Below are 12,878 nucleotides of genomic sequence, written 5' to 3'. Positions count from 1 at the left end.
CTTTAAGTTTATTTTGAAATTTTATTTAATTTATTTGTTCTGATTGGTTGACGTAATAGATTAGTTAATAGGAGGGTATTATGAGAAACCAAATGAAACGTGTTTTTTTACGGTTTTTTCAAAAATGCTAGCATTTTTTTAATCTTCCGTGTTGAAACTCAGTCTTTGTAATAAGATTTATGAGAAAAGTTGATTAACTGAATTTTATAACTATTGAAAAACTGATTAACTCCCGCCCTTGAGGTGATTTTGCACAAAAATGGCGCTATACAAGTCATTCAATTATTATTATTTTATTATTATTATATCTAGGAACATTATAAATGTCTGTCATATTTTAAGAGCTTTTATTTGTACACAGTTTGTAACCCAAAAACTAAATATTGAATTATTTGGTTATTAATTAATTATCAACGACCTCGAGAGATTTTACATGATTTTAACATATAATTTTTTAATGTGATTTTAAACCAAATTTTTTTATATGTATACCGCACAGGAGTCGCAAATGCTCTCAACCGTCTGGTGCCAATAGAACTATGGCATCCCAAATTGGGGTATGTCGTAAGACTGAAGGTAGTTGGGAGGCAAAGAAGATGGGAAAGAGGAAGGTGGAAAGTATCTGGCGATTCTAATCTGGTCTCCAAATACGGCTAAAGCCATTTCAAGCAACGTTTGAATTTCAAATAATGGTATGACACGAGTGCTATACTGAAAGTATCTTCCACTCCGGAACGAGCCGCAAGTATACAATATATTATTTTAAACGAATTAATGGTGAAATAAACAAATTATTCAAATAAAATTGCGCGACCGGGATTAAACGCGTGACCTCCGGATTGCTTTACACTTAGAGCCTTACCCCTCGACCTCGGATGCTGTCAAGTTAGTGCATGATACAGAGTTAAAGATTTTATGCACCACAAAGCTTGCTCTGAAACATCAATGAAATGTTGGTAACTACTTAACTTGTTTAACTTAAATAAAATTTGGGTTTAAAATCAACCAATTAAATCTTTACATATAAAAAATAATCGAAAATATTCACGAATTTCAGCTAAAATTGAAAAATGATCTAAGACTAGGTACTATGTTTTTAATTTTAAAAATATAAATCTTTTGTTTTTCTTACTTATCTTTTTGTTATCAATTACAATATTTTGATAATTTCATATGGAATTGAGCTAGGATTCCCTCACCACACACAAGAGCCTTACCTCTTTATGGTGAGGAGAGGCTATTTTTTGTTCTACATTATAATACTGTAAACATGCAAAAATTGTGTATTTATTGTAAAAAGTACAAATATTAAATATTCCCTTAAATTGAAAACATAGCTCAAAGACGAAACAATGCAATAAGCTGTGAAATATTAATAAATTTTGCCCTAAAAGCATACAAGATCCCTTGATTAAAGAAACTTCTCCAACTCTCGCCGCAAAGAAATAACTGAGAAGCTCGTTATGTTTAGGTTTGGTCCAAAGATATTAAAATTTTGGTTTAGCCCAAGCAAAAGCAAATTAATATTACAGCCCACGTGGAAGGCTTCTAAGTCCTAATTTATTTTTATTTTTAAATTTCAGAAAGCTTTCACTGCTAAAAATATTTAAAAGAATATTTTCTCTTTGAGAATAATTCGAAATACTTTAGTTATATGTTAAAAGAATTCTGGACATATATTAATTATCTATTATATATTGTTACTTAGGGAAGATCCTAATTATTTCTTGCGATAATTGAATATCTTTTACCTTCATTAAATACTTAAAAGTAGGAATATTAAAAATGACATTATTTTTATTATTTGTGTGCCCTATTTTTATCATAGCTATATTTTTTTGTTAATGATCCTCAATTGACTTATCTTTCCTAGTATTATTAACATTGTGTAATATGTTAATAAATAAATAATTAATTATAAAATGTTTCGATTAAATTTATAAACGAAATCATAATATATTATATTACATGATGTATATTTAGAATGTATTTACTATTTTGGAAACCGCTTACTTCGAAACAACGTGCTGTTTTGGCTATTTTAAAACCATATTATGAGTTTTTGAGAATCATTCGTGTATTTCGGCATAGCCTTTATAAAAAAAACATACCCATTTTTAAACAACCTACTATTTTTATGATGAGAGGAAGGAGTGAACATGTTGTAGGAGGTAGGAAATACAAAGGCTTTTGTGCTATTGCACGAAAGGTTGGTAGCTGAGTCCACACCCGGATGTCGTGGGTTCGATTCTTCCATAATTGCTTAACCATTGTTTTTTAATAATGTGGTAGAGTTTTTCAAATAGTGTTTATTCGTAATCAGGGAATGTTTATCTTCCTTTTCATAATAAAAAGATATGTTGTTATATTAATAATATTTTGGAGTAGTAGTTTAAACACATAATATTTTGACAACATGCAATATCAGAATATCTTTCGTATGGTGGAAACGCGAAGGGTGTGGTTTTAATAATGTGTTAAACACAGCCTCAACCAATTAAAGCAAGCAGCCTGCCGCTACAAAAACCAACAACGCTATAATATCAAGAGAAGACATTATTACGTCCTCGGTAAATTGCTTTAAATTTTTCTTTCTGTGTTGACACAATCTTAATTGTGCTAAAGGAATTCTTCTATTTTGTTCTGAATTATTGTTAAATTATGGAAATTTTAAAAGTTTGGACGTATTTTTCTAAATTTAATGAGTATTTAGTTTCCCTCCAGGCTTTAATTTAAAAAAAATGGTTTCCTTTTTATTTTCGGAGATGTGCGTCATTTTTATAAAAATACTTTGAGAAATATGTGTGTGAATTATGTAGGCTTTTGTAGCTCTTTTAATCCCTAACAAAATATTGTTATTCTAAAAAAATTTCCAACCCAACTCGATCAAACCGTATATTTGACATTGTTTAAGAAAGCAAAAACTTCGGACGCCCGGGCCCTCTGCATTTTACAACCCCTAATTCATCTCTGACAGGTCCCAAACAGCAAGTCTTTACACGTGACTGTGAAAAGTGTGCGAGGGTTGTATAGTAATTATATTATTGCGGAACGAGATGAAAATTTATAAAAGACCTCCCGAGGGAAAGAAAGATCGTATTAAATATTAATAAAGTTTAGTATGACAGATGTAGAATGTTGTGAGCAATACATTTAAAAAAAATAATTTTAGAACTTTCTAAGCTTCAGAAAAAGTTATTATTGGCATTCACAAGTTGTGTAGTGACAAATATGTAGGAGGAACAAAAAAATTGCTCATTACGAGAGAACTTGTGCTCGCTCGTGTGACATCTACTGCTGGTTCATTCGTATGCATATAACTTAAGGTAAAGAAATATGCAATATTAGTTCGAAATCAAAATGTTAAAATAAACGTAAAGAATCTCCGGGATGAGGAAGACAAATAATTTTTGTTATTGGTTATCTTCGGAAGAAAGGTGGAAAATATGTTCAATCACATCTTCTGACATTATTACTGACATATAACATTAATCATGAAGAAAATCATCAACAATTTCTGAGGTGGGTGTAGTTACCGCCGCCCCAGAAATGAACCCCAACTTGAGGCAGACAACAACTCATCCACGGTACAGGCTCAATATTTTTGCACGGCTCAAAGATACGACGCAAGTGATCGGTAGCCGTGAGCTCAAAGCGTATGAGCAATGAGAATACTGTGCTTTCTCGGTACGGCTCCCTTGGTACGGCTCACAGCTCCCAACTTCCAACTCCCAACTACCAGCTCACAGATCATAGCGTATGAATGATCATACGACGTACGACGTGACATGAGATAAATAAGATAGTTAGATAGTAGGTGTAGGTACAAACGTCATAGACCAGATGTTGAACTGTCAGACACTGTTCACGTCTTTGAGTATGTAATAACAATTAAGGCGATGCCATACGTAGTAATGCAAAATCATGTGTTTTTGGTTTGAAAATTTGGTCGCCTAGAAATGTTTCAGATGCTTTAATTAAATACTGCGAGTAGAATACATCTTGGCCTTTGAAATAATCGAGTATTTTTTAGATAAGTCTTTTTATAAGCCCAGAAAAAAATAATGTATAAGGCCTATGAAAACTGCTTTAATGTTCTAAATCTCTTACTTACGAACCCATTTTCGGTTATGATTTTATTGTATAGAGTGAAAAATTAATGTATTTATAAAATGATCAAAAAAAAATTAAATATTTATTCCTGAACATCCACATTATAAAAAAAGCACTTTTTGGCCATGTTTTTTTCTTGCATAAATCAAAACAGGCGAATGGTGTTAAGCGGGAATTTAAACCTTATCGCCATCTACGTAAGGGTTATCATTGATAGCGGCTCAATTTAAAATATTACACGACGTAGTGCATCTCCTTGTTCATTTAATATAACTTTAAATATTTCTAAATATCTCTTGAAAAAAAGAATTGCGTTCAATTAAGCTGCGGTAAAGTTGCCGGGAATCGTACGAATAAGGCTCTTGAGAAAAGAGCTAGCTCGAATGTGAGGCTCGTTCATGAACGACTCATTGCCACTCTACAACCCCCAGATTCCAACCAATCCTTCACACCTTTTTCTTTCCCTGCAGAACTTCTTCTTTTTCCTTTTATTGTAAAGACCATTCTCACAGCATCTCCAAAGATGAAATAAGCCCTGAGATATATTTTTTTAAAAGCAATGTACTCACCAGCAGTGCAGAGCCTGGAGTCCTCGTCATACCCATCGGAGCAGTCGGGGGCGCCATCGCACAGGTACTGGATGGAGATGCAGTTTCCGTCTCCAGGGCACTTGAACGGCTCGTACGGGTGGCAGGCGTCGCCTGGAACAACCAAACAATTCAACACGTTATTAAACTTCAAAAATTATATGTCATTGTGACCGTGGTGGAGGTATGAATCAATAAGACTAGTGACATGTCATGGACCATAAGCAATCTCGCTAACCCATTGCTTTCACAAGGAACTTGGCACCTCCAGGCGTCCCTGTCATGTGCTACTTCAGCAGTCTTTGGAGTTGCTTTTCCAAAATATTTCTGATGCTCAGTTTTTAAGCAGAATCTTTATTTTAAGGTTTCTGGCATTCTGCATACAATATAGCTGTACTGAATACCTGTGAAATCGGCTGTAAAATGCACCATAGCGCCGAGAATTAATTACTAAGGTCCCATGGTTTTGTCGTGCGATTAATAATTCATCCTTGAAATGGAAACATGGCACGTGTACAGCGATTTAAAATCTTACCAAGATGACTCATCGTTTCCCGATATTTTCAGATGTGTCACACCTGCTCTGGTGATGAACTCTCGCTGTCCGAAACGTTGACTAAAGAAGGAGGTACACGGAGAAAACTTACTAAAATCTAGTGAAATTATTCGTTTTCCTGCAGATTTTTAACGAATGATTTGACAGTATCAGTCAAAAGTGAATGTTTTATGAGGACGGCTGAATCGAAGTTATCAGTCGAACCAAATTTTGAAAGACATTTTAAAATAGATGTGTATTATAGCAAAAAAACTTTGTTTTTACGGGTTGATTTTTTTTTTGGTAATTTCAAAGGTTCGCTCAAAATCTTCACGCTAACTAGTAACAAAGCAATTTCATCTTCATCAACAAGTAGAAAACAAAACACATTTTTCATCAGCAGCACTGTTGGAAAGTAATAAAACATAAACTTTAAACATTTCAACGCAATCTCTCCTTTTATGATCCAACGTTATAATTTCTAACAATTTGAATGTTAGAGATGAAAGCGCCGCAATCATTAGATTGTAACACGGTATAAGGTTTTTTTCCTTAATCAAGGAGTAAAAACATTTCAAGGATTGGAAAAATGTCTGTATTCAAAGCTTTGAGAGCTTTTTATGGAGTAAAAAAATCTTATTGAGTTACAAGTCACGTTTTCAACGATCAAAGATTAACGATAGACGATTTTTACTGCCAGATAATTGACTATAATATAATGCTTTATGATATTTCTTGTTATGTGGAAATGTATTCTGAAGATGTTTTTTCAAAATAAGGTTGTTCACCAGTTCTTTGTCCCAATAATTTCTACTATTTTTAGTTTACAACAAAATTTCCTTTTTGAGTAATGGAGCATCTATCGATGGCTGACAGAAATATTTTTTCTACGAAAATATAAGGGTGGTTAGGAATTGGGGGGGTCAGTGTGTCCACGTATGAATCCATCCCTCCCATTGTGGTTCAAGACCATGGGTCGAGAGTCCAGCTGGAGAGGTCAAAGGGTCTCCTTTAACACGCCTCTCTCAATCCAACCCGCCACGCAGTTTGTGGACTGACGCAATTGCCTTCAAGTCCTGGACAAACCTCATCGCACGAACCCGAGCACCCGATCTTAATAATCCTTAACATTTTTAAATTTAATTTACTTTTACAATAAATACGCTGGTCCTTATCTTTTACCTTTACAATAAGAAAAAAAATGTTGAAATTAAATATTTTATTTATTATTATTTTTTTTTTTTTAAAAGGAAGACAAATATTCCCAGGTTACGAATAACCCAACAATGTTTGAAAATCTCCTACCACCACCACAGAAAGCCGAAAATGTTGCTTGTGTTGTGATGGAGGACTTAGCCAGCCGAGGAATCGAACACGCGACGCTCGGGTGAGACCCAAGCGCTATGCCCACTCAACCACTGACCGGTCAATTATAATTATTGATGAATATTTTTAAATAATTATATTTAAAAATATTCATCAATCAAATTGAATAAATCCATTGTGATAGAAGTCGAGAGGTTCGAAGGAGAAACGTTGAAGTTCACTATTAATTACATAACAACGTTGTGTTCGCGAGGCTTCACTTCAACAACACATCCAATTGCTTTTGTGAAACTGATTAAAGAAAAACCATCCCCGTATTGTGGCATAGGTACTTAGAAATATTAATATTTCACTGAACGCACCTGTGAACTAATACATTTTCCCGTGGGTACCTGTGAAATATCGTGTATTATAGAGGCATATATGGGTTTTTGATACATTTTCGGCTTGGATTCTACGAATACGCCAATATCCCGGTGAGAACTCGTGAAATTATCACATTTTCTGGTGTGTTTGAATGCATTTCACAATATTTACTGTGAATGTGTTGCTAGATTTCACAGTGAGATTTATTTTCTTTAATATATATAGGCGTTAAAAAAAGCAAATGAGGTGACATGGACAGTGGTTATTGGATTACCTAAAATGTTATAAATTTAAAATAGTTGTTTATCTGTTTTCGCACAATGATTCATCTTGATAAGATTTAAAATCACCGTACACGTGCCATATTGCCATTTCAAGGATGAATTATTAATCGCACGACAAAACCGTGGGACCTTAGTAATTAATTCTCGGCTTTATGGCGCATTTTACAGTCGATTTCACTGGCGTAGGTTATATTGTATGCAGAATGCCAGAAACCTTAAAATAAAAAGTCCACTTAAAAACTGAGCCTAAGATATATTTGGGAAAAGCAACTCCAAAGAATGCTGAAGTAGCACCTGACAGGGACGCCTGGAGGCGCCAAGTTCCTTCTGAGAGCAATGGGTCCCTGAAATAGGACAAGGAGAACAAAACGATGATGATGATATTCTGGGAAGTAAGTCTTTTTTATTTATTTATTGACGCCCTATTGGGCTTTTAAGTACATAAAAATTACAAATTTCATTTTCAGCAACAGTATAAAACAAACAATACAAAATCGAAATAAAATATAATGATTTCTCATACATTATTTACATTTAAAAAGTGGTGGACTAATTTGGATTTAAATGTATTGAAGTTTAAATTAAATATGTCAGCGACATCACTTAGTTCATTGCCCAACCTATGTATTCTTTCTAACACAGAATTCGTAGCGAAGTTATTGTTGTAGAATAAAATATTCCGTCTGGTATATTTTGGAGGTATATGTAAAGATAGCAAGTTTATAGTGTCAGGGCAGTCTAACCTCGAATGAACAATTTTATATAATAAAAGAAGATCAAATATTTTTCGCCTTTCAGATAATTTCGATAAGTTAAGTTTACTGCGTAAATTGACATAATTGATTTCAATAATAGGAATACCAATTTTGAAATTAATAAAACCTAAAAATTTATTTTGAATTTTTTCAATTTGTAAACAATGAGAGTTGAAATGAGGACACCAAATGGTTGCATTGTATTCAACCTGACTTCTAACCAGAGACGTGTATAATAATTTTATAGTTTTTATGTTATTATAGTCTTTAGCGATTCTGAGAATAAATCCAAGCATTTGTAATCCCTTACTGGTAATGTTATTAATGTGATTCAAGAAGCGTAATTTGGAGTCAAAGATAACTCCAAGGTCATTGAATTCAAAAACTCTTTTTAGATTGGCATTGTTAATTGAGTAGTCGAATAATAAAGGGGTTTTAGATCTATGGAAACTGATCGTTTGGCATTTGTTGATATTAAGGTGTAATTTGTTTACGATGCACCATTCATAAAGTTTATTTAAGTTCATTTGTAGAGTTAAACAATCAGAAGAATTACCGATCGATTTAAACATCTTTAGATCGTCGGCGAATAGAAGAAAGTGAATATTATCGAAAATTAGTGAAATGTCATTAATAAATAGTAGGAAAAGAATTGGTCCTAGGTGGGAACCTTGGGGGGCCCCACTTAAGGCAAAAAAAGTGTAAGAAGTTGTGGAGGTAATTTTTACAGATAATTTTCTGTATGATAAGTAACTTCTAAGCCATTCGAGAAAGTTGCCGCTTATTCCCAAGTGTTCTAATTTTTCCATTAAAATGCGATGAGAAACAGTATCAAAGGCTTTATTAAAGTCAGTATAAATTGTATCAACTTGAAGACCCTTGGACAGTGCATTAGAAATAAAATTGTCGTAAAGCAATAAGTTAGATGACGTAGATTTGTCTGGCATAAAACCATGTTGAAATGTTGATATAATTGGTTTAATTTGATGCATGATTTTACTTAATATAATCTTTTCTAAAAGTTTAGGTAGTGATGACATAATACATATGGGTCTATAATTTTCAATTTGTCATTTATCTCCTTTTTAAAAAATAGGTGTTATAAAGCTACTTTTCCAAATTTCAGGAAAACAACCTGTAGATAAGGATAAATTGAAAATTATAGTAATAGGAAGAGCTAGAGCATGAATACAGTTTTTAAGTAATATTGAGGGAATCATATCTGGCCCCGAATTCGACCTGGTATCCAGCTGTTTGATAAAAGTCACAACATCATCTACTACCACATGGATGTTATGCAAGTTGAGTGAGCTTTCGGTAAATTGGGGTTTATCAGATAATATGTTTTCATTGTCTTCAACATATACACTCTTGAAGAAATCTGCAAATAAATTTACAATATCGTTTTAGTCATGACCCGCTTTTTCCCATAAAACACTGTACCGGGAAAGTTAGAGTTATTTTTCCGAAAGGAGTTAGCGTAATTCCAAAATTTATTAATATTTGTTAAAATAGAATTTTCAACATTGTTGGTGTATTTCTTGAAACATACTTTCGATTTCCTAGTACAATCTTTACGCAGAATGGAGAATGCGATATAATTATCTAGCGTTCTATTTATTTTATAACGTTTGTGGGCAATTTTTTTATTGTACGTTAGATTAATTAGTTCAGAATCGAACCATTTAGGGAATTTAGAAGTGTAATATTTTTGTAGGGGTACAAATCTATCGATTGCTTGATAAATTACATTGTAAAAGTATTCTAAGGCCTCATTTAAACTTGAGCTTTTACAAGTGAGATCATAAGCCCAATTATAAGTGGATAAAAATTCTATAATCTTTAAGTAATCTGCTTTTTCAAAATTACGCTTGACAATCGTGGGGTCAATTACCTTAACATAAGTATTGAGGTAATTGATTATTAGAGGGGGGTGGTATTTATCAAATGGAAGAATCATTTCATCAGAGGCATACACATTAACACTAGAAGAATTTGTAAAGACAAGATCGAGAAGACGGGAATTGATGTTGTACACATGGTTTTTCTGATGCAGATTTAAAAAGTTCGACATTTCTATAATTTCATGGGAGCCATGATTGATGTTGTCCGGACTCGAGGACGCGATGTTTTCAATGTCCCATACAATATTTGGGAGGTTGTAGTCACCCATCAGAATAAATGTAGCATCAGGAAATTTTCTTCGCATAGTTTCAACTTCAAGGTGGTGCTCCTTATATGTTTGCAGGCCGGAGGATGGTGTTATATATGTGCAACCGATTATAAGTTTTTCATTTTTTAAGGAAACCATTACAAACACTTGTTCAAGATGTTTGTGAAGGCATTTCAGTTTCTTCGAATTCAGTTTGGTTGATACTGACAATAGTACGCCGCCACCTCTTGTTTTATTGCTGGAACTTTGACATCTGTCGTTTCTGTATATGAAATGATCTAAAAACTCCAGTTCTTGATCGTTTATGCTAGCATTTAGCCATGTTTCAGTAAGAGCATAAATTTCGTAATTCATCGTTGGTAATGTACATTTTAGTTCTTGAAGTTTCGTTCTCAGTCCTCTTACATTTTGATAATATATTATTAGTTTGTGGGTCAGTTTTTTGAATTTAATGTTACAATTGTTGGGTGATTATTAATGTACTTGATTGTAATGTCTTGCTCACCCGATGATTGCCTATTTTTTATTTCGATTCGTAAATTATTTAGATAGTTCCTTTGAGCAACTGATTGATCAGGGTACACGCGGATGTTATTCTTCAGCGAGTGTTTTTTGCCGAGTAGGATTTTCGGCCATTTAGACTCAGGGAACTCGACTTTTACACCCCTCGGTTTATTAGTATCCCTTTTCCCGATTCTGTAAACTTTCAGGTCAAGAGAATTGGTAGAGTTGTCCAGGTCGAAAATGATTTTTTTTTATGCTGGTAGTGTCGTCTTTCATAATATCAGTCTGGGTTATTGCTTTGCTTTCGGGGAAGTTACATATTATAATATTTTTTTCCATTAAATTTTGATCATTCATCTCAGCAATAATATCGCAGAAGTTATTTGTTTGCATATTAGTAGTGGTAACAGCAGGAGGAATATTTTTGTACATTGATAATTCGCCTTCTAGGGTAGCCATTCTTGCAGCCATTTGGCCTATGGACCCTAGGATATTATTAGTTTTGGGCATTATTTTGGCAATATGCTCCTTGGTAAATTTGTTATTGGGATCCATCACAATATTTGTTAGTGCATTGATGGCATCTTGTGCAAGGGATATTTATGTCTGCGCATCCATGATAAGTTCGGATTTAGGTTAATAAAAATTAAAAATTAATAGTAGGTTGAACTCCCCTGATTACTGTCTGGAATCAAGTTCAATTACAGGTAGTAATGAGTAGGTATCAGTACCTACTACGGTCACAAGGCGTGCGGAAATGCAGGTTACCTGCCTTTGGTGTAACAATAATATTAAATATTGAATTTAAGTAAAGTTATTTTTATTTGTTATTAAAACTTCGGGCTTTTATTTATTGTTGAGGACACAAAGAAATGAACAGATTCACAACTTTTACACTGGAACACAATGGCACAGGAATAGTGTGTTAAGTTTTATTTTAAATATTTTGTGGACAGAAATAATTCGTGACTGGTTTAGTTTACAGTTGTTGAGTGAGTGAGTAAGTCTCGGTGAATGTTTTCTTTTCTCTCTAAACCATTGTGAATTCTTGTAAAATCTCTTTAATACCAGTCACATACTTTCGAATTTTCGTAATCCAAAGGCACTGGTGCATTTATCGTGTATCTTCATATTTAGTAGATTATTTAAATTCCCTGGGAATATTCACAAGTGGATAATGCACGTATGCACTTCTGGGATTTGTTTCCACGTGACGGGACGTGTGGCACGTGGCAAGTGGACGTGCTCATTGCATTACGCCACTGGGGGATATTAAGCCACTGACCAAGCATAGTGCATCATACACTTTGCACCGGGTGGTCAATATTCAGATGCAATACAATTCACAACAAAATGTTTACGGTATGGCAATGGAAAACCACATATAAAGGGGCAGAATATTCAGCTTGATTTAACCGGCAATTTAATATATATATATATATATATTAGATATATATATATATATATCTAGTTGAATACGTGACATTTGCTAAAAAAATATTTTAAAGCGTGCTTGATAAATAATGTGTGTTAATTACTAAACATCGTCATGTTTTTTGTATTGCTTATATTTACTTTAACCCCTCAAGCCTCGGAAGGACAATATTAGCCAGAATAATCCTATTCCATTTGAGACCCTGAAGGACAGATCTGACCGGGGCGTCCATAAATAATAATTATGAAAGTATTTTTTATCATTTTTCTATAATGCGGAGATATCTAATTTATTCGTCGTTGTAAAGAGAAATGATTATTTTCCTCAGTTCCTCTCAAATATTTATACTTGATTGCATGAATAAAATCCAAAAATATTGTCAAAAAAATGGCGGGTTTTTTTAATTGAAATTTTATTTTTTATTTTATATAGACAGAAAAAGTGAAGTGACAATTTTCTTACTAATTTCCTACACAAAAAGTAAGGTGTTTTTTAAATATCGAATTCTTTCGAAAATTTTTCGAGACATTTCGAGTCAAATGTTTTGGTAAGTTTTTTGTCAATACTATTATTTAGAAATATAAATATTTATTTCAAATACAAACATCTAAAAGATAATTTTATATGGTTTTTAAAATGGCATTTCTCACATTTAAAATACCTCGAAGTTGCATGAAATTGCACCGTGTAGTTGGGACTTGTAGGTAAATATATTTTGAAACCTGAGGGGTAAATATCTCAATACAGAGAATTTAAATGTTTATTTAATTAATTTATCATAATTTGAGGATTTCCATTTA

At 33.2% G+C, this 12,878-nt stretch overlaps 1 protein-coding gene across 1 annotated transcript in view; it reads right to left on the bottom strand.

Moving 5' to 3' along the window:
- The window catches only part of LOC149417654 (IDLSRF-like peptide), a 213,745-nt gene that overhangs the window by 35,142 nt on the left and 165,725 nt on the right, over positions 1 to 12,878 (bottom strand). Inside the window, exon 3 of the mRNA XM_089640487.1 lies at positions 4,683 to 4,814. Coding sequence (XP_089496613.1) covers positions 4,683 to 4,814 — 132 coding nt within the window. The remainder of the gene's footprint in view (positions 1 to 4,682; positions 4,815 to 12,878) is intronic.

The sequence above is a fragment of the Hesperophylax consimilis genome, chromosome 15 (genome assembly GCF_061612785.1).
Source record: "Hesperophylax consimilis isolate HC1 chromosome 15, BYU_Hcon_1.0, whole genome shotgun sequence".
Taxonomy (NCBI): Eukaryota; Metazoa; Arthropoda; class Insecta; order Trichoptera; family Limnephilidae; genus Hesperophylax; species Hesperophylax consimilis.
Note: the sequence above shows the minus strand (reverse complement) of the source record. Positions and strands in the feature narration are given on the sequence as shown.